Genomic DNA, 27355 nt, shown 5'->3' with positions numbered 1-27355 from the left:
ATTGGCCCTCTCATCCAGCTGTAACTGGGTCTTGACATACTCTGTTGGGAAGGTGATGCAGATCTCTATTCCACCTGCAAGGCCCCCTGGAAAACACAGAGAATCATCGTTTGTTAATATATGGAACACAAAGATTTGGTATAAATCAACTTTAATGTGAACAAGAAACGAATGCCCAAGCAGGAAAAGGAAGCTTTGTTGACATATTGCCTAAACGTATCATACCATGCCTGCCTGGCTGCAGCCTAAGAAAGCCTGATTCAGTTCCCCATCCCCTTTATGAATTGTGCCATTACGTTATGGATCATTACAGAGACTCCACAAATGGCTTTCCCTCCATAAACATTAAAAGCGTCTTAGCTGATGGAGGAAGAGTAACGAGTAGAGCAAAGATAAATCAACTGTTCCTACCACGGCTAAACTACACAGCGCCTGTGCTGTTTGAGAGGAGAGGAAAGGGTTGTGTGAGAGAATGTATCTGCCTCTCAAATGATCGTATGTCTAGATTGAAAATACACTAAAAGAAAGAAATCAGAAGTGAATGAATAAGCGTGTGTAAGAGTTCAGCCTGAAACCCGCACAGTGGATGAGTTGAGTGGATGAGGACAAGTGTCCAAACGCGAGGCCGAATCACAACACGATGAGTCACGAGGCCGGGAGGGAGAATGTAAAGAGGGCTGACGTTAATTTAATTATCTGCTCAGGCTGCAGGGAGGGGCTCCATTACCCAGGCCAAGACCCTCCATTAACTCGATGATACATGCACACAAGCACTGGGCAAGGGATACACACAGACGTCGGGTGGTTACACACAAACATAAAGACAGGCCTCCCCCAAAACAAAACAAACATTATGAGGAAAATGTTACAGTACATAATGTGTATTTGTGTTAGTCAGAACACGAGACATTCAAAAACCCATGAATGGTCACAAACTGAAATGCCTTTTCTGTCCCATAAACAGTCTAAATCTGGCACAAAGAGAAGTGGTTTCAACAGGAAGTGGTTGTCTATCTGTTTTGGGGAAATACCAGTTGAGATGTTTTATGAAGAAAAGAATAGTAGCTCAGATGCTTTTAAAAGACTTCCCAGTCAAGAGTTCCCATTCGATTACAAACAATACCCTAAGCAAAGCCTCTTCGTGAAGAATATTAAAGTGATTATAGCATCCTTCCAACTATTTTCATGGCATATGTTTTTGTTTGTAGAGAATCCAGATACACTGGTGCATTCATGTGCTGCTTTCCTCCAACTCTCTGTGGGGAATTTAATGTCTCTTGTGTTACTATGACTCAGAGCTTGAACCAGTCGTTTGGCGATAATTGAGTCCTAAAATCCTATTTCTTTAAACAGGAGAATAACATAAATTCACGTAAAATCAACAAGTTTCAAAACATTTTTTAAATGTAATTATCCATCTTATCTTGTTTCTTGTTTGGAGTTATGAGATCACTCAAGACGTTTCTCATACTAAGACTACTGGCAGAAATGTTCTTTGTTTTAAGGAAATTAAGTCTTACAAATCTGTTAGTGAGGCAGTGTTCTTTCTTACAGTTTAAACATGCATGTGAGCGATTTAGCTCTGCAGTTTTGCACTCGTCACTGTTGTCAACACAACCTTTATCCCTGTGACACCTCAAAGTCAAGCCTCCACTTAAGATAAAAACATATATTTAACCCAGGACACACACTAAAGGACTATAAGTAGATGGCAGTGCAATTCAAATGAAATACCCAAAGTTTCTATGCACACTAAATGAACATAACAGTATTCCTGATAGTAGTCGTGACCTTTTGCATAAGCGACGTCTCAGTTTGCTCAAGCCTTAAAAGCATCTGACTCACCGTGTTCTCTTTGTCTGCGCCCCCCTTTTCTGTGAGAGCGACTGATTTAATAAAGGAAATCAATAAGGAAAATGGCTTTTACTTAAGGCTGCACACTTATCTAACATAATCATTAAGCGTCATTTATCTCAATGTGATCTTATTGCGGACAAATACTAAAAGGGCCAAATTCTAATATTGAAATTGTGTGATTCAACTATTAGTTAAAATCCACACCAAAATGTTTTAAAGCATGACATCTGAAATAGGTTTGAATGTATGTTTCTATAAAATTTGGTTTACCTAAACTTAAAACAGCCATTTATCTGAATCAATGTCATAAACATGGTCCTTTAACATGTGAGTCAGCACACAATTATAAATTGCTAATCATCCATCTTTGATTTTACCTTGATCAAACTAATGATCCCTAAATGATACAAAACTGAGCACCACTAAGCTGAATCAACACACACACACACACACACACACACACACACACACACACACACACACACACACACACACACACACACACACACACACACACACACACACACACACACACACACACACACACACACACACACACACACACACACACACACACACACACACACACACACACACACACACACACACACACACACACACACACACACACACACACACACACACACACACACACACACACACACACACACACACACACACACACACACACACACACACACACACACACACACACACACACACACACACTTTAATCAACAGGCCAGTGAGCTGTAATTCTTTGAATCCTAACAGAGTTGTAAGTATACTGTAAGTGTTAGGGGGCTAAGACATAAAATAAATCCCACGAGCTTTGCAATGCTCCATTCCAGACCCGGATCCTGGATCAGTGGTTCAGTGTACCTTAGAGAAGAGGAAACAATAAACCTCATTCATCTGTGTTCAGCCAGACGCTACACGTGAAAACCAAGCAGCAATCACTCAGAGGCGGCGACTGCGCAACACACACACAATCAATCCTCATCAGAATCACAGCCCCCGTGGTGAAGGAGCAGTTTGTTTGTCTTCTAGTTCATTTTGCTACCTGCATCCATTTTGCTACAGACACCCAAAATGACTCCTGTGCAACCGTGAAACGTGGGTTACAGGAGAAAAATGCTCATTAATCCTCATCTTCACAAATAGACTCCCTCTCCTTCCCGTTCTATGAGCAGCACCTTCTTTCCTCTCTCCTTAATCTCACAGCAACACCTCTCCACACTGTGTCATAAAATCAATACATCCACATAGATCCTTGACACTCACTATTACACGACAAGAAATAGAAAATGGCTTGAGTGATATTCAGAGCCCAGAGGAGGCGGAAACAGGTAGAGCCTGCGTCTACAGACTCTGAGGAGACTGGAAACTACCTCAAGCTAAGCAGCAGTTTGACAAATCGGAAACTATATGTTGATGTATGGTATAGAAGGTAACACTGTGCATGGACAAAGTGATTTTATAGTTCTACCAACACTACAGATGTGAACATTACGCCTGTATTTGAAAATTACACATACTATTTACGTACACGAGATTAAAAAGCTGCTATAAAAGCTTCTTTCTAATGGATGACAACCTGAATGTAAGTGAGCTACTGATGTTTGGTGAGCCTGTGAGCGTTCACGTTTTACCCAAAGATGTGTGAAGGTGTTAAGGTTGGGGTTCTAATGACGTTCTTCCATACCAAATTTGAAAATCCATTGCATTATGGACCTGGCATTTTGCACTAGAGTCACGTTAAAAACAGGATGGACGAAAAGTCAGGGGATCGTCAAAGTCATTGAGGTTTATCCTCTGGTCACTATGGACATTTTTAGTTACTTTTAGAGCAATCCATCTAATGATTGTTGAGAAATTTCAATAAAGAAATAAAGAAAATGTCAACCTGCTAGCGACACTTGAGGTTTACAAGACCATCCTCTGGGGACCACAAATCTCTATATCACTACAATCCATCCAACAGCTTATACTTCGTTATATATGTGTAAACACATTTCCACAAATCTACTGATGCATGCTGCACACACAGACACAACTTCAGAGCCACTTTTCTCACAGTAAAGAGAGACACAGAGGCCGCCAGCTGACAGGGAGGAACTGTCTCTGAAATCTTGTCCTGCCTGCTGTGGTGACTCTAATGAGCATCCAACACATCTGGTCCACAAAAAAAACAACATTTATTTTTGGATCAGCTGACTATCTAGCATGGTGTCTGGATGTGGCAGGTTCGAAAATGTGTATTTTATTTTCCTTAAGATAAATATTTTTAAAGCAGTGTTGCAAAAAACTGAAATCTAAGATTTATTGGTACCACTTTACAATAAGACTACCCTTATAAAGGATTCATAAAGGGTTTATAATTAGGTCATGAATTAGGTTGTAAACCCTATTAAGAACCATTTATAACCCAGTTCTAACATAGTTTTCATATATCAACACAGGCTCACTATTTGGCAAGATGACTAAGCCTTATATTGGCTACTTAGCGAGAATCAACTCAGTGAGCAACAGATACCAAGGATGCTGGCTGATGAAGAAGACGAAGTAAGCTAAGTAGCCAATATAAGACTTAGCAGTACAGATAAATGTGGGCTCACTATTTGGCAAGCAACCGGTCACAGTTGCCCTGTTTATCTCATGTCTTATAAAAGCACATTACATTACATGACACTTGTTAGACGCTTTTATCCAAAGCGACTTACATACATTCAGTACTGTGGACAATAGGAGCAATTTGAGGTGAAGTGTCTTGCCCAGGGACGCAACGACATGCTGACTGCAGTGGGACTCAAACTTGCTACCCCCTAATTCGAAGTCCAGCACACTACCCACTGAGCCAAAGACATAGCGCGTTAGTCTATGTTTGATAACCGTGAAGTAGCCGAAATACACCCTGCGAGCGCGGTTTCGAATCCCGTTCAATCCCTTGTATGTCAGAACATGCATAAATGTAAAGTTGGAGCTTATTTATTATTTTACCATACTTTTGGGTAGGTTGTGAATAAAATCAATGGATCATTTCAGTTCTTCACCATAATCATTCGTGATTCATTGTCTGTTTATATTATTGTACTTTGTAACAGAATCTAAATCTTCAAAGTAACTCATGTTATCAAATCAATGAGGTTCAGAGTAAAATATTTGCTTCTGAAATGGAGTGAAGTATTAAGGAGCATGCAAGGAAGTACATCATTGTACAGTACTTCTATAGATGTACTTAATATAGAATAGTACTTAGAATATAAGTAATATGACAAATATGAGGATTATTGTTATTTTGTGCATTTATTATTATAATTACAACTTTTAATAAATGTATTAAAACTTAAGAACAAAGTATTAAAGGAGAGGTGTCATGGCCATTTCCACTGATCATAATTCCATTGTTGAGGTATACTAGAATAGATTTATATTGTGCATTTTTCCAAACTCACATTGGTTTCTCATACAGCATCTCTGTAAACTACGTGTATTCACTGAATTTCACTCTCTGCCTTTAACGGCTCGTTGTAGCTCCAATAGCTAGCCCCCACCCTCCCTGTGAGCACAGTGTGCTCTGATTGGTCGGGACGTTGTGAATCGCGCTGAGCTCCGTGGAGGTGTTGTTTCCTTGTTTAAGATACATAGCGAAACACAGCCAAACTCATCCTGAGCACACACAAACTCACAGCCGAAGTAAAAACAATAAGTGTGGCTTGATATTGAGTAAGGAAAAGGTTGATAAACGCTGTGAGAATGGGTCTGCAGAGAGAATTTCGCCGCGATCCCAACTGTCTGTTATCAGCCTGCAGCCAGGGAGGAGCAATCAGCTGAGCTGCCTGCTCCCTGCACACAGATGTGTGTGTGAGGAAGTCCGTGGATTGGTCAATTTGGACCAATCAGCGGGGGCTTAACGTAACGGCTCCGCGGACGTAACGTACCGGCTCCACGGATTGGTCCATTTCGTTCCGGGTACGGCATGACATCATGCCGTACCCGGAAGAATCAAATGGACAATGGCGTATCTCCAACGAGGCGTTTTGGGGAGGTATTTTCTGTGTTAGAGTTTTACTCGCTATAGGGTGTACTTAGAGGGTTTTGACTCTGCACACCGTTTACATGCATAAAAACCTTCATAACACACAAGGGGACGGGTAATAACCGGAAAAGCATGACACCTCTCCTTTAAGTAAATATAACAACAATGAAAGTGAAATATGATGATGAAATATTCAAAACAGAAACATTATACTTGTTTTATATGTATTTATATATTTAAAACAACAGTAATAATAACAACAACAATTCTTACAATATGTAAAGTGTAAAATAAAACTAGACAATAAAAACAGTGCAAAAAACTGTGCAAAATATAACAAAGTGAAAAAGTTGCACCTGCTCACAACATTTGGTGATTTAAGGTGCATCCCCTCTCTTTTTTTTCCCATACCCTCTTTGCTCCAGCACAGCCCTCCAGTCCTCATAGGACTGGGTCTCTGATTCTTTACAGTACCAATTGCCAAAGTACTGTAAGTGGGCTGGTGGCTTCCTGTCTTTGTTGCAGTTTTTGCAAATGATGGCGTCTGTCTTTTTGACATACTTTTCTTTTGCCTGATCCAGATTGCTCCCTCTCCTCTTTTCTTTTCCTGTGCTGCTGTGTGGTGTACGGCACGTTACTCTGACTGGATGTTAGCGCCTGAATAGCTGATGGCAATGGCATGTTGAGAAGCATCATCTGAGAGCATCCAGGCACAACCTGTGAGGGTCCAGGCACTTGAGGAAGCTGCACAGATGGTACCATGTATGGTGTTGAGAAGGGTGGAGTCGGTGCAAGGAAGGGAAGAGCATAGTATCGAGGTGGTGGTGGGACCTGGGAGATGGCCACTGGTTGTGATCTGTTCTGGAGCTTTGTCTATGTCCATCACTTCCTCTGGGGAAAGAGGTCGAATCCACGGCATATCTTTGTTAGACTTCTTGACCTTTGTTGCTTCCAAAGTGTCTGTCAAGTTAAGAATACCGTCCCGTTTTCGAAAGCGTGGTTCCATCTAGAGAATAAGAAAATAGTCATATTTAGAAAACCTGAGAAATATGTAATTTATAATAAAAATGTAATAAACAAGCTGTAAAAGATTACATATTGATTATTATGTATTGATTATTATGTATTGATTTACATAAAAACTGATGACTACATACAATACAAATTAAAGATGAATAAAAACAAGTACAAATGCAGATCATGCATTTAAATGTAATCAATCAATCGAAATGTATAAATAGCCTATTTTGTATGAAAAACTCGACCTTCATACTAACTATTTAATAATTTCCTCTCAATTATAGTGTATTAAAGTACCTTACAATGGAAACAGGCCTGCCTACTCAAGTACAAGTATTTCATAATAAAAGGTGGTGTTAACTGCATTGTAACTTCCCTTCACTGTCCCCCCCGGACTTTCATTGTTTACAAGTGAGGTTTAGTATTTAAATGAATGGTAAAATAAAAACAGGTGTCCGGTTACAGTCAAGGGCAAGATTTGTTTTGCTCTTGTTTTATTTGTATATCATGCTGTTAAAGCTTGCTTAAAGACTAAATTCCCTTTTAAAACACGTCGGTCGCTGCCACCGGTGACGGAGAAAAAAAAGACAATAAAAGAAGCCCCGTCCGGTCCCGTCCGAGATTCTCTCTAGCTCGTAGTTATGTTAGTCCTTAACTTAAACTGGGTAATGTCATAAACAGGCATGTTATTTAGCCAGATATGTCAACATTAAATTGACGATACATGTAGGCTACATAATAATCCGCTACCGGTAAACATCACATACATGCAGGGGCGCCGTGAGGGGGTGAAAAGTTAGGACGATTCTAAGGGCCCGTGACTGACAGGGGCCCGAACAATTTTAGAACATTAAGAAAAATAAATGTAAGTAACCAATGTGATATCTTTTCATGGGGCCCAAAATCCCTGGTGGCGCCCCTGCATACATGGAACGGTTACGGGACATGTCCGGTTCGCTAGTCATTAGTTAAATGTCCCTGTGCAACATGTTGTTTAGTTAAAATATATCTATACATCTAATATGACAGTTTATAAGCGTTGACAACATAGTTAAAGGATGATGTACTTACTTTCGTGATGTTGGGAAAAAGTGAATCTCTCTCTCGCGGCGTCCGCAGAGTATAGCCCGCCTACGGAGACGCTGATTGGTCAATTCTTGGTTGCTGCGGGGGCAATTCTTGGTAGCAATACGGGCGCTGATTGGCCAGAGCTCTCAATTCTTGGTAGAATCTTGGTAGCAGACGTGAACGTGATTGGCTGTCGCTACCAAGAATGAGTTCGACTCACAGGCGACGGGGAGCGCCACAGCCTCCCTATCCTTATGAATGACTTATAAAGTGTTCATAACCTAATTAATTAATTAATTACAAACTATTCGTAAACCCTTTATAAGGGTATAGTCTTATTGTAAAGTGGTACCGATTTATTTTTCAGTGACTCCATGTTCGGCTAAGACAAACTCATCCCAACAGTCAACAGTGTGTATCTACTGTACGTGTGTTTTTTGGTGTATGTGCCAGCAGATTCATAAGCAGTTTTCCAGCATAATCAATTTATTATTCATCCAGATGTTCCTTATTTAGATTCCTTTAAATTCTCTGGAGTCAGGGGGAAGATGTTATTAAGTCTATATCTCCAGTCCAAACGGAGAACATAGCCAGAGGACTGATGTACTTCAAACATGAGGTGTCCTAATAAGAGAGCCGTCATATTCCTGTTTGCCCAGAGCAAAACATGAAAAGAATTATTCATCTGACGTCTGGCCTTTAAGCCTTCCTCTGTCGCGCTCAACACTCCCTAATGCTTCACTGATGTTTAATTACTGGGAGGATGCTGATTAATTTTACATAGGAACTGTTTTAACTGCAGCATGCAGATTGTTCGCTGATTTAAATGAACGGGACAACTGCCCACAGGTTGATATGACACTGTGTACAGTAGTAGACAAAGCTGCAAGGCTCTTACCAGATAAAGAATAAAAACGTTTGGCTTTCCATGCTTTACATCACTGATTCATAACTGTTTTTTTGTCAAAATTCTCTAACAATCTTCTATATCACTCAGTAGGAAGCAGATAGAGAACAACACTATGAGGCCTTTAAAAGATTGTTGTTGGGCGACCATCTTTCAACTCTACGACGTGTTTCACTAAGGTAATTACTTTAAAATGAATGACCCTGCTGTGATTATATAACTTTGACAAATTATAGCAAATACCTGACAACCCTGATTAATTATATCAAACAAGCCCAGTTTCTCTACACAATAGTGACATCAATTAAAACCAGTGGCTAATTGAAAGAGAAAATATATATAAAAACTCTCAGTCTGTTGGCGAAAATGATAAGGCAAACATCTAAAAGCATCTGTGTAGTGCGGTAATGAAGCAAGCAATTAAGAAACTAATGTATTATTAAGTCGGCAGTCACATGGGTCTAATATATTTAAAATTACTGTGCTGATTTCTGCACAGCTATTTGTTTGTGTGGATGCATAACACCAATATGTAGCTGACAGGCGGGGGGAGGTGTTAAAGGGGTGCACTGTAATTTATCATCTAGCAGCTCCTGGTACTCAGGGTGTGCAGGCATCAGCACAGGGGAGGGGAGGAGACTGTGTACGTCACCGAGGCAACATGGAGTAAGCGCACAGTTTGACAAACCCTCTGAGCCTGAGAGGAGACAGCCACTCAGAGAATTTAACAGGCTGTCCTGAGGCCAGAGAGAGAGACGGAGGAGAGGAAAAGACGAAAAGAGAGCAGGAAAAGTGACATAAAAACACACTTGTCTCAGTGGAGAATCAAATCTATCCTGTTATCAAGATAATAATGAAAATACTTTCCCTCTCTGTCCATCCCTCTGCTTTCTAGGCTCTTCTCAGAGGGGTAATAAATGAATGCCACAATAGAACAGTGTATGAATGCACAGCAGACAGTGAATCAGGACCAGGGACCCATTTAGCGCTCTCTCTCCCTAAGGCTTCACAAAGATAAAGCTCTCACTACTTCCGTGTCTGAACTTCAGTCATCACCACTGACTGTTGAGGGAAGACTTGAACTAGCCGAGAGCTCACAGACCTCTAAAAGCTTTGGAAATGTGCACCCATCCTCCACAACCACTGTCTATGTGGGATCTTTAATCCATTAGGCTTTGACCTTCTACTTCTTGCTTTGTCTACACAGAGCCTTTGGGCATGTGCGTAAGGCTGGCTATCTGCACACAGACATACTGCTAAACATGACAGATACATTTTAAGTAGCATTAGCATGTCACAACACTGTGAGACATGTCAATTGGATTTATGCACTGCTACAGATAGGTGAGGAGATTTGGTATCGAGACAATGTAAACAATTAGCTGAGCTTTTTGATAGACGACATCTCAGGGCAGATTCCAAAAGAGAGTTAATCTACTGCTGAGTCATGCCTATAATGTACTATCATTAAACTAGTCCTACTGACACACACTGTCATTTCCAACATCTTTGGAAGACAGTGATAAATCAATGCTTTCTTGATCAGGAGGAGTCAGAGGGTGCACCGTGTTGAGACAGAGTGAAGAATGAAATCATGCTGCTGTTGCAAAACTGGACAGACAGGCTGAAGACGAGCTGAACGACACCGGGAGCAACACTGGGCCATTTCCAGTCAATCAGGCTCCACGGGGCTGGGGGGGAGGGGAAAGGTCTCTCCACGGCCACATTTCCATTCCTCTGTGGCTGACAGGACGAAACGAGTATAGGGACTGTCGAGGGACTTTTTTCTCTTCGTCTCTACCATGTAACACATAAATAATTTATGCAACAGTTGTTTTTATATGTTTTAATCCTCTTTGAATCTCTTTGGATACACCTTGTTGACAGGGCAGATTGGTGCGTACAGTAACGAGTTCCAAAATACATTAGAGCATGATCTTTATTTTGAATTAAAGTACCTATCATATGAATAGGAAGGTAAAAAGCATATGTGGATATAGGTTTTGATGGAAATTTAGACGGTCTGTAATGTCAAATGTATTTGTTATTCTTTATTTTTTGTCATTGTGTATGATGCGGTATATGTTACTTGTGTGCCACATCATGTAAACATGAATCTAAATCTAAATTGAATCGGGCATTGCAAATGTTTCCCATTTACAGCAGCTGACAGAGCAGCATGTATGTTACTGTTAACATATGACTACACTGAGCATGTATGCAAACACTTTAGAGTTTAAAGGAATAATTGATGATTGATAAATCAATTATTAGTATTTTCAAGCAAATAATACTAAACATTGGCTGGTTTAGACTTCTCAAGATGTGATGCTTTTGTTTCTCATATATATTATGTTGAATTGTTTGTACACTTGGCCAGGTGAAACAAGTAATTTAAAGATGTCCCTTTCGGTTCAGAGGACTCATGCAGGCATTTTGACTTTTTTCTGACTTTTGGTTCCAACAATTCAATTGACAACAGTAACAGCAGAAAACTAAAATAACTGTAAGTTGCAGCTTTAAATTGTTTTTTTCAATCTTCAATCAAAAGTAATTAATTCAAAACAATAAAATATTCAGGATGTATCTGGTGCCAGAAAACAAGACTGAAATCAACAGAGTGCAGCCAAATATCAGCATGTGGCCTTAATACAGCAGCATCTCTGCGCTTCATCAACGGATCTGCTGCACCCGATCATCAACACAAGAGGGGGGAGCAGCAGGAGAGGAGAGTCTGAACCTCAGCGGGGATAAACTGATTAATCACAGGTATGTCTAAAACAAGCAGCTGAAGTGGTGCTAAACCAAAAAGTCAATTCATAGATTTGTTAAAATGTTTTACTTAATATTAGTTGAATGTGCAGCTTCAGTTCATAGATTGTTTTATTATTCTGTTTCATATTATGTACAATAACAAATTATTTATGTGGGTTGTTTTTAAACTGTCAAACTAAGAAAGTCTGGTCACTCTCTGGGTACGTCATATCAATATTTTTGGACATTTTATTGACTATAGAGTTAACCCATTATATTCTATTTAAATGATTGTGATGAAAATATTGTTTTTCCAGTTGCAGAATTTTCTGGTACTGACACAGAGACTACAGCACATCATTTATATTTGAGAAAGTAATCCAACTACGAGGTCCATTTATTAGCTGCTCAGGGACTTTTAGATCATAACATTATGTACACCAGAAAAATTGATTGCGATCAGTTATGGTAGAGATTAATTTGGTTGATGTCTGAAATCATATGATCAAGAGAAATGCTTAACATTAAAGGTCTGTCCTCTCGCTCACCTTCATTGTTTAAATGGTTCTAGTGCTTGTCTCAGGAGAAAGTGTCCCCTACACTGCTGCATGCATCAAACCACTCTAATACCATTACGTAAAGTGCACTGGAGGTGATCTGTAGATTAGATGGATACAATCACATCAGTGCTGCAGGTAAGATCTGCCTCTGGCACTGTCAGTAAGAAAACTCTTGTTTTTCTTGGGGCAATAAGCTCTTAAAAATAATTTCACGGGTCAGGGGGGTCAGAATCAGGAATTGGTGGACGATCTAGTAACACTGTTGAAATACCTCGTTTTACAGCTCATCGTTTATCTTGAGAAACATGTTTTGCAGCTCTCACATACTTCCTCTGTGCAGCTCCACTAACTAAAGTGAAACGTGTCATTAAGGAAGAGAAACGCCTTGGATGTGATCCGTGCAGCCAAACAGACTCGAGATAAAACGAAATGGAAAAAAACAAAACGTCTGCACAGTCGTAACAAATAACTAACATCACGTTTATAATTTTACAAATGAAAAACTGTTTGTGCAAAATGTAAAAAAATGGTTGACTTTACATGACTTTCTTTGGGTGTGACTACATGAAGTTACCATTAAGTCAGTCCAGTTTGAATGGTTACCTGTTTTGCCTTTATAGATATTTCCAGTATATGCATTATTGTTGCAACATAATTTCACAGATTATGACCATATTCAACAATAATTACAATAAAGTTATAATCACCCAGCATTCTAACCAGTGACATTTTGTCCAACTCTGACTTTTCCGCTTGACAATTAATTAACTTACCTGCCAGTATGGCTTTCCCCGGGTGGGTCAGTTTAGCTTTCCCCGCCGGAGCCGCGGCCGCCAAACACCGGGGTCTGGGGAAAGGGCTGATAAATGTGCCTCTACCCTGCATGATGACGGGAAAATGAACAGTAATATCTAGAAATCTAGTCTTGTGATGTTTTTAATCTATTAGGTAGCTTGCAGTTTGTTTTCCCAAGTAGGCTGGAGCGCGCAACACATGGACGGATGCTGTCTGGTGCGCTTCTGATGCCGGTGACGCGCGGAGCTTCCAGCTGATCTGCTGACAGTGGGCGGAACCCGGGACTATCGAGGAAGTTGGGATCTTCTATAGCCAATATCTGCGATGTGTGGCCATGGTAACTAACGCTGTATCACGACTGAAGCGCGTAGGTGAGAGCAAAGCAACCCGGAAGCAAGGAGGCGCGGCCGGAGCAGTTTCTCCGTATCTGCCGCGTGTACAAAAGTGCATTTCAACAACCACCAAGCCTGTAGTGCGACTGACAGGGGTCACGGAGTGAGAGGAGACTGGCCACCTTTATTCCACCACAGAAAAAGGGCGGGGCGCAGCCTCTCAGGGTTTGCATTACCATTTAAATGCAGCTCAGATAGGGAGAATAAAATCGGTTTCCCCTGTTATTACATATTTTACTACGAAAACCTTCCGTGTTTTCCCAACAGCAGCCAGTGATAGGTCGAGACAGCCCGGCCACACCCCCTCCGAACAAAGAGACACAGAAACCATGAATCGGGTCTTGGCAGCTTGGTAACCAAAATGTCAGTGTAGCAAGGGATGGAAAAAGGGTGCAGCAAAAGAAACCATGGCATAAATGTTCCCAGCTGTTCACACCTCCAGAAACACAAAACATAGACATTGAAAACAACAGAGAGCTTGTTAATATTTCCTAAGATGTGAAGGAATTAAAAAAATGCACCAACACTACTGTGTGTAAACTTTATTCCTCTTTCTGTATGCTCGACTTGTGCAGATAAAGGGAGTCAGTCGTGTGCAGCTTTTGCTTTGACAAATCCAAAGTTGACACCACGGAGGGACAGACCTCAGTGTATCCTACAGGGACTGTCGGAAAGCAGTGGAAGTAAACAATCAACTAAACTGTCACTTTGAGCAGCCTTGCCTCAAGACTTTGCCATTTATTAACCTGCTGTTTTTGCATTTTGTCATTTTCTTACAAAAATCATTATGCTTTTTGAGACTACAACAACACACTATAGACAATACATACGGTATTCCATAATATCCGACTTCTTTGATTAGTTAGGTATTTCAATATAGCTTAAATTATACAGTTTTCAGTACAATAATGATTATTTTTGTGAATCAACTGGCACCAGGATGTGAGCTAATGATCCAGCGTTTTAATTTACTCGAGTCTGTAGGAGCTTCATCACCGTTTTCTGTTAGTCGGGTGAGAAAGTTTCATATAACGTCACACACAACATTAGTAATACTTGATATATGCAACATGAAAATTGTGCTCCTGGTTGCAGCATTATAGTTTGGCAGCACATGCACAGACTACAGCATATAGCATTTTTTTTATTATTATTTCACCTTCTTTCTTTCCTCTTTCTTGTTGTCACAAGCATACTGGAAATCCAGATGTCCGCAGTCCAAAAAGTCGATGGACGCAATCAACAGCTCTGAAAGGTTTGCAGGTGATGGACATTTCATTGAGTGTCTCTTGGTTTGTTGACGTATCCCTCAAAAGCTTTAGAGGCTACACACACACTCACACACACACACATCCACAGACAGTACCATAACCTCATAAACAAGTGTTCTCAGTCCATATACAGCAAACACTTGTGTAACTGTTGTGAGAAGACAAACAAAACTATTGCACAGTAACCATCTGTCTAACCAGAGCATGAGACAGTTGTGAAATTGAACATGAACAAATGAGCCAGTTTTTTTGCCGCCTCCTCAAAGTAAATAAGGCCGTAGCAGTGCTTTAGAAGGGACCAGGGAGACACACCCAAGCCCCCTCCTCTCCTCGGTAACAAGTCTCTTCCTCATCAGTGCTGAATCTTTTTGAAAATAAAGTAGCTCTATTGTTAATAAAGTCTATATGGAACAGCAACAGGTCAGGGTGGTTTAGTGTGACTCGTATTTTCTTCGGTGTGTTAATTCCTCTAGAAGCTGAGAGGTGACTTCATGCTGTGTAGATCAGGGATGCAATTATACTGTCCATGTGGAAAAAAGAAAGGGGGGGAGGGTACAGCAATCTTGTAAGAGGGGGTCGTTCTGCAGTATGTGTGGAGAAGTAGAGATGATGGATTTATATTGCAGTTTCAGTCTCATTGGGAATGAAGGACCAGGTCAGTTTCAGGGGTCTCCGTGCTGCCAATTGAGACCCAGAGCAGCACGGTTCAGTGTGGTTTAGGTCCAAGGTGTGCGAGTATGTGCAGGGGAGAGGGGTGGACGAGGCGGGGTCAAGCCTCTACATGTTGTAGCCGTAGGCAGGTTGAGCAGGGAAGCCCGCCGGGGCAGCTGGGTAACCGTAGCCTGGGTACGGCGGCTGGGCAGCCACCGGAGCAGGAGAGGCAGGCAACATCAGCTGCTGGCCTGATCACAAACACACACACACACACACACACACACACACACACACACAGGGTTACATGCTAATTGACGAGATCTCAACTTTTGGACAAGTGTATGCATGTTGCTTTAGATATCATTTGTCAAAGAGTTTTTTAGTAATTTTGTTACCAATACTGATATCTTTGTCATTAGGTTTTTCTTTGTTTGTAACATGGTCATTATGTGGAAAATAATCCCAAAAATTATGATTTACTAACAAATCTATTTTTGGGCACAAGCCATGCCCTTGTCCTGATTTTCCCAGATGATGTGCTTAAATTGTTTTCATGAAGAAAAATATCATAGGATAAAAGCCCATACTGAATTTGCTGATGGTTTAAATACAAACAGGTGTCTTTGTTATCAGTAAACTTGCCTAGGGCAAACTTCAAATGAAATAATTTGAATAATTTTGTTTTCTTTTGGGCGTAAACTAATTTGACAAAAGGTTGTTTAGTTAAATGACAGATCTCCTCTGTCTGTCTGGTTTTAATTAAATGTGCACAAAATGGTCAAAGTTTGACAACAACGACGACGATATCGTTTTTGGCTATGTGCTTAAAGTTTCAGTTCCTTCACCTTCATCCAATCAGTATATGTTTGGGTAGTGTTACATTTCAAATCCAACAGCCATTTTCCACCAAGTCTTTTACAGACAGTTGGGCTTATTCCGAAAAAAACTGCAGGCCATTTTCTCCTATTTAGAAATCTCAACCCTCTGGTTAACTTACCGAACACTATGGGCTGAGGCTCTGTCACCTCCTCTTCAGTTTTCCTTTGGCTGTCTGCCTCCTCCAGTTCGTCCACCTGGCAAAAAAAGAGGATAGCTCAGACGAGTATAACTCATAAGACAGTCTGATTTAATATATTAAAAGGTATCCTACAGAAACCTTGTGACCCCATGTACTTTGCTTTGCAGTCTGTAAACTAAATACAAATGTCAGATTATGTCCCCTGTCCTATTGGTAGCATGAGACAAAACAATGCCAGCTTTCAATTAAAAAAAATATTTATATTAATGTACGATGTATGATCACAGTGTGCCTGTTTTTTTTTTTTACAAGAATATATTTAATGTTCCGCAATATACCCTAAACTCTAAATGCTTCAGCAGTAAGACTAAAGTTCTCTTTCAATTCAAAAAACAAATAGTGATGAATACGTTTGTTAACACTGTAGATGTATCATATCAACTTCTAGACAAACTACACACAGAAACTCCACAGTGCAGGTTACCTGAGAGAAGATGCCATGCAGGTTTGGTGAGACATTTTAAAACAGCTTCCAGTAGAAATGTTAATTCAACAATTAAAGGGCCCGTTCACCCCAGTCACAAAAAACAAATAACTACTTAACCCCTAGTGGTATCATACCAGGCAGATAGTGACTGCTGAGACTTAATTACTACGATCACCCTAATTCAATCAAGTGGAATAAAATGTTACTTGAAGCACTGAAAAATGTGAACTCCAAAGCAATGTCTTTTTCCAGATAGGATGTCCGTTTTTATCATAAAAAGTTCACAGACTTCATTATCAACAGTCGTCACTATTTTATACACTCAATTGAAAATAGTCGTTAATGAAAAAAGTGTACAAGGTATGTGGGACATTATAAATAACAAGATAGATAGCAAGGACATCATATCTGGTCATTCAATGCTTTTTATTTTCCTAATTTAATTTAATTTTTTTTTTGAGCAACAGAAATAAAGCATCGGCATGTACCTTTAAAACTCAGCAAATAAAACCAAATCTACATCATGGCTTCGTGGCTAGATACCCTTGGGGGAGGTAGTTTTGTTTTTTTGTGTAAACTGACCCTTTAAAAGTAAAACAATAGTGGTGGGACTCGAGGTTAAAGAAATATTACATGTTGTATTAAGTAAAGGAGAAGCTATACATGCCTATGTGCTGATGCTACATTTCAGACATTCCCAGTTAACAATCCCATATCAATAAAGGACAATCACAGCTTCCACATGCATCCTGTGCGCAGGCCCTCCTGACAGAACTACATTTAGAATATGTCATTCTGCCGGATTGCTAGCTACGTGTGAGAAGCTTACAGGTTAGGCTGATCTGTGCCAGGCATCAGTGTTTGGGCAGTGACATTGTTGCCAATAGTCCTACCCACTAAGTGCAAATCAATGATCAAGCATTTTTGCTTCAACTGCTGAGGCAGCTGAATAGAACAAATATCTGTTGCAAGTTAATTTCTGTTTAGTCATAATTTTGAAAGATGAGGGAAAAAAACAAAAAGGACTGAACTGGTAAAACAGCACTTGCACTGTGAATCACTTTTCTATACATTATAACAAATTATTATGAGGAGTGATAATAAAGAGTTGAAATACAGTAATCATCCAATCGAAATTGATATGATTGTATCATAAAACAAAATATTATTTTGCTATGCTGCTTGTTGATTTCCAACAGTGAGACTAACAACAACATGTTGGTACAACTTAAACTCTGTCTCCTAGTATATGATTGAAAACTTCAATGTACAAGAAGTTGGTATTTCACTTCCTGAATGGCCACTACTTAGCAAAGAAATACGTATTTCTTTCCCAGAGACAGAAAGAGGAAAGGGCACTCCATAAACGTTAGTTAGTGTTTGAAGCCTTGCATTTAAATAACAGGTACATACTTTAAACCAACACTTGTTAACCAGGAGTTAGAAACATGGGGATGCATCTAACAAGTTAACAGTGGCTCGCTCTCCTGATATTTATAAAGCATTAGCCAGGAGGGAAAATCACTGTGTTCCTTGTATTACTCTATATTGTACCATATCATCAATCTTTTGCATCAGCACAACTGAAGTTGTCAGGATTTAATGAATGCTACTTAACACTAGATGCAGCCCCAAGAGAGAGGAGATAGAGGGTGAGAGAGGTTTCTGTTAGGCCAGGACAGACTAATCCTGAAGAACAAGATGGTGCACAGGCTTTGGCTCCAGCCATCAACACAGCAGCTCTTAGACATTTCCTTATACCACATTAAACCTCCTGGATACTACGAAAATCTGGAGAGGCCAGTTAGGAGCTCAAAGGGAACAGTTTCAAACGTACCAAACTAGTGCAATTATTTCCATTGTTATCATATAAATATTGATATAGTGCTTCTTTAAACCTTATAGTCATTCAATTCATATATCCAATCTGAGTCAGAAACTGCTCTAATCCAACTGTTGACTCCGTTATTCATATTTTCATTAGTTTGTTTCTGCATCACTAATTAAAGCCTTTGTTTTAACATTCATTAGCAATACAACTGAGACAATGACGTACCCCAGGTAGATAATTTAGAAACTGCCTCTATACAGATATACTCAAAATGTAAAACGTATTGTGTTGGTGCTGAAGTGGAACAAAAGCCTGCACAAACCACTACAGCTCTCCAAGACCAGAGCTAGTGAGGCCGTACTCAGTCTACAGTCCATGCTAGGTTCCTACATCAGAAACCTAAGAGATAAGTTACAACAAAAACACACAGAACACAAAGGAGAAATAAAAAAGAGGGCCAGAGACCGTCACCTTCGCTGCAAACTCATCAACCTGGAAGAGAACCCAAAGAGATGACCTCAAGTGACCTCTCATGTCTACAGGTCAGCATTTTAGAAAATCATCGGGACCAGAGGGAGTTCACTGGCAAATATACTTCACTACTATTAAAGGCAGATGGAGAAGGATTTGTCATTTGCGTAGTTTGCAGACACAACATTCAAAGTTGGCTCCTCATGCCCGGCTCGAAGATATCTAATGTTTGTTTTTTGTTTTTTCTGCAGTATCTGCCATTTCCTAGGTTCCTGTCGGATGTGTGCTCACAACCTGGTAACGGTAACTAACCTATTCAAAAGGTGAAATACAGGAAGATGGCTGCAGGTTTCTGTTTTTTAGGGAAATCCCACTCATCCTGCCTTTAAGAAAGCTATATCTGTTTAGATTAAACTCATACAGTAGTATGACCTGGTTTTTAATACCTGCAGGGAATGTTACAGTCCATCTAAGAAAAATAAATACATTTTAGTAGTCAAAATGCAGAATTTAAAACTTGTTTCCTCTAAAAAACAATACACTAAGTAAACTTGATTTTATGATAAAGAAGACACTAAAAATATGAAGAACAACAACTCTGTTGACGGTTTTTCCGTTGATTACTAACCTTTGTCATGTACTCTCTCATGACTTGGATGAAGTACGGCATGGCAAAGTCCATGATGTTGTTCCTCCAGGCCAGCTCCAGCACCACGTCCGGGTGCAGCAGGTCGTAGGAGGCGAACAGGCAGGCTGCGAAGCACTCCTTCCTGTCCTCCTCCAGGAACCACTGGAGCAGGGTCTCTGCCAGCTCTGCGTCCTTAGACTCTGCGGCGTACAGCATGGCATCCTGGGAAAAACAGAAATACAGTTTAATCATTTTTATTATTAAAGCCTTAATGAAAGTTTTAGAAGTAGTTTGAGCCATCATTTCGGTGAAGAGGAGGCTTCTGGAGAGGTAATGATTTGCTTTTCCTGTCGTTACTTGATGTTTTAGTCCATGTACAGTATCTATGGTTTGTACAGACACTGTATATCTGTCTAAGGAATAAACAAACAAACAGTGCCATCTACAGGAAAATGGAAGTACATGAAAATGCTTTTCTCAAACATGTTCATTACCTTGTAGAGTTTGTCCTGCTTGCAGAGCTCCACACTCTGTCTCCAGCGGTTGTTGCCTTTGTATAGGTACGCTGCGATGCGCCTGAACTCAATCAGCTCATGTTTCTCTAACCTCTGCGCCAGGTCAATGGTGTCAAAGTGATCATAGGCATCAATGGACGCTCTCAGGCCCTGTGAATTACACACAGAACAAAAAGAATATTACACCACGGATTCAAAACAAAGTGATGCCAGTCAGCGCCACCTAGTGACCAAAGGAGCTGTACTTTCTGCAGTACTGTATACATTTAATAATTTCGAAAGGCATGTACAACAGTGGGTTGCCACTTTTGAGTAAACTGACACATTCATGACTGTGTGAACTGATTTTCCATATTATATTTGATGCATCAAATAAAAGGAAGGAACACTGATGAACTGTGCAATTAACCCAGATAGTGAACACAATCATTTCAGGAAGTTGGATGAATTCTTAACAGATCGTTTTATGTGGGTGATGCATCAAGGATAAGTTTTCCTTTTATTTTTTAGGAACTTTTAAAAACATTTTCTGTCATTATTAAGTGTTTTTGAAATGTTTAACAATTATAGATGTTTATTAGGTTTTGCTTTCTTCTTCCTGAGGTTTGGTCATGTTCTAATATCTCTATTTGATTTAAGGATATTTTCTATTGCAAGTGTCAGGACTCCCATGTCAATAAAAAGAAAAGCTGAGAGACCTGGAAGTCTTCCTCGTCTGTCAGCAGGTTGTTGAGGGCTTCGTTGACGGACTTGTTGTTGTGACTCTGGACAGACCTCAGGTAAGGCTTGACCAACTTCAGCTGGTTCATCTAGTCGAGCAGAAATAACCCAAATCATGTCAACCGTGTTACGTACAGCGTACAAAAGGTCAACAAATACAGAAGATTTAGCTGACAGAGGTTGACCTCGTCGCTGGTTACCTTGCTGAAAAAGGTGACGGCTCGGCTGTGGTCCAGCCGCGGAGACAGGATGGTCAGCAGGTCATTAATTAGGAGGGGTTTGTATTCCAGGTAAAAGGAAAGAGATTTATAGTACAGCTCAACATTGGCAACCTGACGAGAAAAATAAATATATGATTAGAAAACATAATAAAGATGATAAGATGTAAAGACAATGAAAAAGGGAAATGAAATGTTCAGTCACAACACATTTTTTACCTTAGCAATAATGTCCTTGAATGGCCCTTCTTTCCACGCATCTGTGGCATGAGACATCATTGTGATTGCGGCATTGTCAAACTCCTCATATTTATCGTAAAGGAACACCAGCTCTGCCCATAGATGAGCCTGCTCTGCTGCACGAAGGACCTGACAAACACAGAAACAATCATTTCAAAGCTCTTGAGGTAATTGAAGCACTCATTCATGTCAAGTAATAAATTAGTGTTTTTTTGCTTAAATTCATGCACTAAAATCTGGAATTTCTTGAAATAAATAACATTATATATATATACTATTTTCTAAAAATCTTTAAATACTTTTGAAAAGGAAAACACCTAACTAGATCTGACAAATTAGACAGCATTTATCTATTTATTTTAACTCATTACTTATCACAACAAGAAACCGTGTGAGTATGATTTTGTAATAGGCACATTTGATTGAAAAACTTGTCTGTAAGCTTTCAAAAGGTTCTTGAAAATAAGAAAAACGGTACACAGACTTTTGACCACCTGAATGACAATTTTAGCATCTTAGAAGAATGTCCCTATTCCGATATATCTGTAGATAAATATCTAAAAAAGGCAGAAAAAAGCAACTCAAAGTGTCTTAGTGCTCACTATTACTTTCTTTCTAGGGTGGGGGGAAGAAGCAAATAGTTCACGACTCACAAGCAGCCTCCACTTATTTTTAAAACACATAGATTAGACACTCAAACAAAATCTACCTTTGGGATGTTGACTCTGGACCAGAAGAGCTCGAGGTGCTCCCTCATCTTCTGAGGTTTGAACTTTGAGTAGAGGATGGCGAGCTCGGTGAACATGCCCATGTGGGCGCGCTCCAGGCCCAGCGCAGCCTCCAGCAGAGCGATGAGCTCCTCGAAGTATGCGCGGTCCTGATAGTAGCTGATCAGGTCCTCCAGCTCGTCAGCGTGGATCACAATGTGGAGGCCGCAAATTTGTGCCAACCGGAACTCCTCGCCATCCACACACGCAAAACACACCTGTAAATCGAAGAGAGGAAGTTTCTCAAGTCTTTTGTCTATATTCTTATAAATAAGTATCTTAGACCATAAAGCAGGGGTGTCAAAACTCATTTGATGTGGCCCGCAAGAGCTTGTAAAGAATATAATACGTTTATTATACGGTTACATGCCACTTTACAGAAGCACGTTGCCCATAAACTACATGCCCCACAATGCATCTCATTTTGTGGCATGCGCACTGAAGAGACTTGCAATGAGTTATTACCCTATCCGATAGTAATCCAATGCAGAGGCAATAATGTAATATAATACATTATTTTATATATTATATATTTATATATGTATATTTATATAGTCTTAAAGTTACAACCGGCCCTTTGAGTGCAACCATAATGCTAAAGTGGCCTGCAATGAAATTGAGTTTGACAGCCCTGCCATGAAGTAACAACTGAATATATCTTAATGTTAATCTTAATGATCAAAAGAAGAGCTGAGAGAACAGCTCATTGAACAGAGGTTAAAGGTGTTTGTGTGCCAGGTACCTCCTTCCATGTCCGTGTGCTGTTGGCCTTCCTGCCGCTGTCCACAGCCGCCTGGTACTCCCCGAGGTGGACGAGCGTCGATGCGAGGCGAGCGAAGTTGGAAACATTGTTGTACAGGAGCTTGGCTGCGTCATACATGCCCTCATCATAACATCTATCACCCACCTGTAGAAAGAGAGGGAGACATTTTCAGATGTATGATGTTACAAGCTAGAGTACGGGAAAGAACAACATGCATTTATCTTTCCTCTCAACACTGTGAAGTGTTTCTTACCTGCTGTATGTGAGCATTGTTGGGCCCACTGACAAACTCCTCCAGCTCTGCCAGACGGTTTGTTTTAGCTAAAGCAAAGATCAGCTCTGTCTCTACATACGACTCTCTCGCTTTCTTTCGAGCCATCTGGAGGAATTTGACCAAGTCTTCCCAGTTATCTGTAAAACACAACACCTCAGAAATCAACTCGCACAGGAGAGACGATCAGGGGTAACTGTGCTGCAGAGCGAAGGCTTACTGTTCTTGCTGGCTGCGCTGACCACCTCCATGTAAGCTGAAGGGTCAACGGCTTTGATATACGAGTCGATGGCCTCCTTCACCAGATCCCTCTGCAGCTGAGCTCTGGCTAACTGGCTCCACACCGCGGGCTCATTACAGCGCTCAGCAAACTCATAGGCACGATCCAAGTTCCCTATGTGCTCTATCAATACCTGGAGACAGGAGATAAAACACAATGAATAATATTGTTTGAACATTTATATTTTCAGATTGATTTACAGCAATAAGCAGGAGTTGATGTCACTAAACGGTAGTTAAGAGATACACTGATACAATCTGCAGCATCAATTCCTAAAACTGATTCTAAATACTAAATATTAAACATTTTCAAATGAATTTACCTGTTTTACAAAAAAGATCAATACAATAATGGCCTTAACTGCTAAAAAGGCAAGTAAGACAGGAAAATCCTTGCAGAATAACAAAAAATGTGATCAAAATACATTCAAACCATGAACATAACATACACATAATGTTTTTTAATAGTATTGAATGTCAAATAAAAGAAAAACTCTGATTAAATCTCAACTTTACCAAATACAATTACTGTTTTTGGATCTTTACTAATACTATTTGTGTATACATTTGTTTGTACCTGTATGGCTGATGTGTTAACATCAAATTTCTTGAAAATGGCAAACGCTTCTTCAAAGAGCTCATTGCTAATGGCAATATTAGCAATGTCTGGAGCGTCGTAGTTGTCTAGCTTGTTGATGTACTCCATCACACGAGTGCGATCGGCTTTGATGGCCGTCAAAATGAGCAGGTTCTGGAGATTTCTGAAAAAATAGCACAGATGCAGAGAGGATTTTTAAAAAGAGGAAAGTATTGGGGTTACATTTTTATGCTGCGAGCTGCATGCCTGCTGTACCTGTGCTCACTGAAGACAGAGTTATCTAGAACAATCTTCTCCAGAAGTTCAATCAGCTCGTTCGGCAGGTCTGCCGTCATGAAGGCCTTAACTGTGACCGAGACCTCCTCTGGGTCCTGGGTCTCCGACAGCGCTGTCTGCACCACCTGAGAGGATAAATAAAAATAAACTTTGGAATACCACTCATTTACATCCTGCATCGCTTCAGGATTACAGCTGGACGATATCTAACCTGGTCGATTAGCTGTCTTCTGAACGGGTTGTTTTCCTCCAAGACATTCGCCCATAGCTCGGGATCTTTCCTTCGCACCAGATATCGAGCCTCACTCTTGAATAAGGAGTTCTCGTTGCACACCTGAGAAAAAAAAACATGTACATTTGTGGAAAATTGATCTATATTAGAATGATGCATGATCTAAATGATACATAACGTGATCCACACACTTTGATGAGATCCAGGTCACACTCTCCTCTCTCATACGCCACACAGGCCAGGTGGGGGTCTCTCTTCTCGCAGTATTTCCCGACCACGGCGCTGTCGTAGAACGTGTTCTCCTTCAGGAAGCGCTCAGGTGTGTTGTTGCTGTCGATGTAGATCTTGGCCAGGGCATTGTGGGTAGCCGGCTCCTCGCATCCATCATGAATACGGGACTCCAGCCATGGCAATAGAAGTTTTAACCTAAGAAGATAGCACACTGTTTTTAAATATCATCTACATATAATACACAGCATTTATACAACTATATTAACTAACATGGGGTAATATTGGATATCCCTTCTTCCTGGTGGTATAAAGCCTGAGTAATATCTCTGGGGTGATGTCAGACGGTTACTGTTTCTGGAGTGTATTTGCACTGACACAAAACTAGATGGCACTGTTCAGTCATGCTGTATTCATGTTCACAATCTCCCGTATTCACGTTCTAGTACAGAGTCATATATTACAGTGAAAGTAGCTTCACTGGATAAGGAAGGTATCATTTTCTTAGCATTATTAGAGGTGTCTGCTTTAAACACAGGCCACTAAATGCCTGTAAAGATTTGGAAGTACCTTTTGTGCTTTAAAAAAATATACGTTACATCTTCAGGAGTTCAAATCCCGGCAGGAACACCACCATTAGTGTGCCCTTGAGTAAGGCACTTAGCCCTTAGTTACTCCAGGGAGAATGTCCCTGTAATCGGTAATTGTAAGTCGCTTTGGATAAAAGTGTCAGCTAAATGAAATGTAATGTAATGTAATCTTCTGTAGTGCAGAAACTGCTGAGTGATAAAGAGCAAAATAAAAAGCCTGTATTTTGCCTCATATTTATGTATTCACATATTTCAGTCACCTCTGTTTGTCTTTTCTTTGTGTGTAGATGCATTTGGCGATTTATAAATGTATATCAGCTATTACATATTTCAATTTCTGCTAGCATGGTCTTTAACTTAATTTCTTCTGATTATCTCAATATTTATTTTTAAAGATATTTTTATTTTGAAGTCATTATTAACATGTTCTTTCTACTGTGACTTGCAGATCATTAATCTCTCTTATGCTGTTTCTGGAGGTTTGGTTAAACATCTATCAGGTACCTACAGAGACAAATAAATATGCAACACAAAGTCACAAGTAGGGATGGGTACCGAGCCCCGGTATTAAACGGGCCCCGGGGCTGAATTATTAAAGACCGTGGTACCGTTAAGCTCCGACGTTATCGGTCTTTTTATCGGTACTGGAGACATCTAAAAAATATGTCATGTGTATTATTGCTACACAAACATTATATTGCAGTTTTAGTGTCGCCAACTCCGTTTCTAATATGCAAAAAGACTGCAAAATGCGTCATTTTTTGTATTTTCGATCTCTCCAATCCAGACGAGAGATCTCTCTCCCCCGCCTGTGTGCGAGGGGGCGGGGCAGTTTACACACACGCAGCTGCTACATGCAGCAACACACACACACGGAGGAGATGGCGGAGAGAACGCGCTCCGAGGTGTGGTTAAACTTTACCCGTCTCGCTCGTTGCCTAAAGTGCAATAAGAGTTTAGCATGTCAGGGCGGTAACACGAGCAATTTGTCTAAACATTTAGCAAAAGTGCACCACATTCAGACGGAGAAATGCACCGGGTTCGACTGTCTCTCTAGTAGCTCTGTAGCCCCATCCACTAGTAACGTTTCCACGTCAGGTGTTATGTATGCTAGCAGCAACACACGGAGCTAACTCAATGATTCAAACATGGGTTAATGATTAGAGGGAACTGAGTTATTTAGTTTGTTAAAGTTTCAGCCATTCTGTTCACAGTTCTGTCATCAGATTATTTAATATGATTTGTTAAAACGTTGTTGTTTCTGTTGATGTGAAATATTATGTATTTCATTTAAATAAAAAGCAATGTTAGTTTTGTTCACAATTTGTTAATTTTCATTTAATTGTTTATTTGAATAGGGACAATGCACATTAATGAACACTTTAGACAAATAATGCTTCAAGTGTAAATATGCCGGATTTTAGCTTTGAGCTAATTTCCATCCGTAGTCCCTGACATACAACATATAGTTAGTTTACCTAATTTTTCTCTCCAAAAGAACCGATAAGAGTACCGTTAAAAGACCGGACCGATAAGCGGTATCGATAAAAGTAGTAGTACCGTTAAAACCTTAACGATACCCATCCCTAGTCACAAGTAGTAATCAGTTGTTGCATCCAATGAAACAAAAATGAACAAGAAATAGAGGAAGCCATTCATATTTTGGTCCTACCGGTTCCTCTTCTCTACTTCCTCCACCAGCTCATCAGTGGAAAATTGCCCTCTGACCACCATGATCAGGTTCTTAATGACGTCCTCGGCACAGTCCACATCCAACAGGCCGCCTATCACCACCGGTAAACGACTGGGGTTCACCTGAAAACAAGTGCAACACATTGTAAATACAGACAGCCCAAATAAAGCTTAGATTGAGTGGAAACCAGATAGGTATAAAGTAGTGATCTTA

General features: G+C 40.2%; 2 protein-coding genes across 5 annotated transcripts in view; both read right to left on the bottom strand.

The window, feature by feature from the left end:
• Positions 1-13575, bottom strand: part of si:dkey-178e17.1 (tricarboxylate transport protein B, mitochondrial) — a 22487-nt gene extending 8912 nt beyond the window's left edge. The window contains exons 1-2 of the mRNA XM_034118658.1: positions 12979-13575; positions 1-86 (exon numbers count right to left, since the gene is read on the bottom strand). The exon at positions 1-86 is cut by the window's left edge and continues 22 nt beyond it. Coding sequence (XP_033974549.1) covers positions 1-86; positions 12979-13090 — 198 coding nt within the window. The 5' untranslated portion in view covers positions 13091-13575. The remainder of the gene's footprint in view (positions 87-12978) is intronic.
• Positions 13576-13921: 346 nt separating this feature from the next.
• The window catches only part of cltcl1 (clathrin, heavy chain-like 1), a 30758-nt gene continuing 17324 nt past the window's right edge, over positions 13922-27355 (bottom strand). For 2 of the 4 annotated variants that reach the window (XM_034118177.1, XM_034118178.1), the window contains 17 exons: positions 27122-27264; positions 24823-25057; positions 24611-24733; positions 24379-24524; positions 24103-24286; positions 23467-23659; positions 23229-23386; positions 22955-23119; positions 22155-22430; positions 21425-21574; positions 21188-21319; positions 20966-21076; positions 20247-20417; positions 19753-19974; positions 19119-19145; positions 16315-16390; positions 13922-15565 (listed from right to left, as the gene is read on the bottom strand). In XM_034118177.1, the coding sequence (XP_033974068.1) occupies positions 15441-15565; positions 16315-16390; positions 19119-19145; positions 19753-19974; positions 20247-20417; positions 20966-21076; positions 21188-21319; positions 21425-21574; positions 22155-22430; positions 22955-23119; positions 23229-23386; positions 23467-23659; positions 24103-24286; positions 24379-24524; positions 24611-24733; positions 24823-25057; positions 27122-27264 (2637 nt within the window). In that variant the 3' untranslated portion in view covers positions 13922-15440. The remainder of the gene's footprint in view (positions 15566-16314; positions 16391-19118; positions 19146-19752; positions 19975-20246; positions 20418-20965; positions 21077-21187; positions 21320-21424; positions 21575-22154; positions 22431-22954; positions 23120-23228; positions 23387-23466; positions 23660-24102; positions 24287-24378; positions 24525-24610; positions 24734-24822; positions 25058-27121; positions 27265-27355) is intronic. The other 2 variants (XM_034118179.1, XM_034118180.1) reach the window with 1 other exon arrangement.

Source organism: Trematomus bernacchii, unplaced genomic scaffold (assembly GCF_902827165.1).
Source record: "Trematomus bernacchii unplaced genomic scaffold, fTreBer1.1, whole genome shotgun sequence".
Classification (NCBI taxonomy): Eukaryota; Metazoa; Chordata; class Actinopteri; order Perciformes; family Nototheniidae; genus Trematomus; species Trematomus bernacchii.
This window is presented reverse-complemented; position numbering and strand designations above follow the sequence as displayed.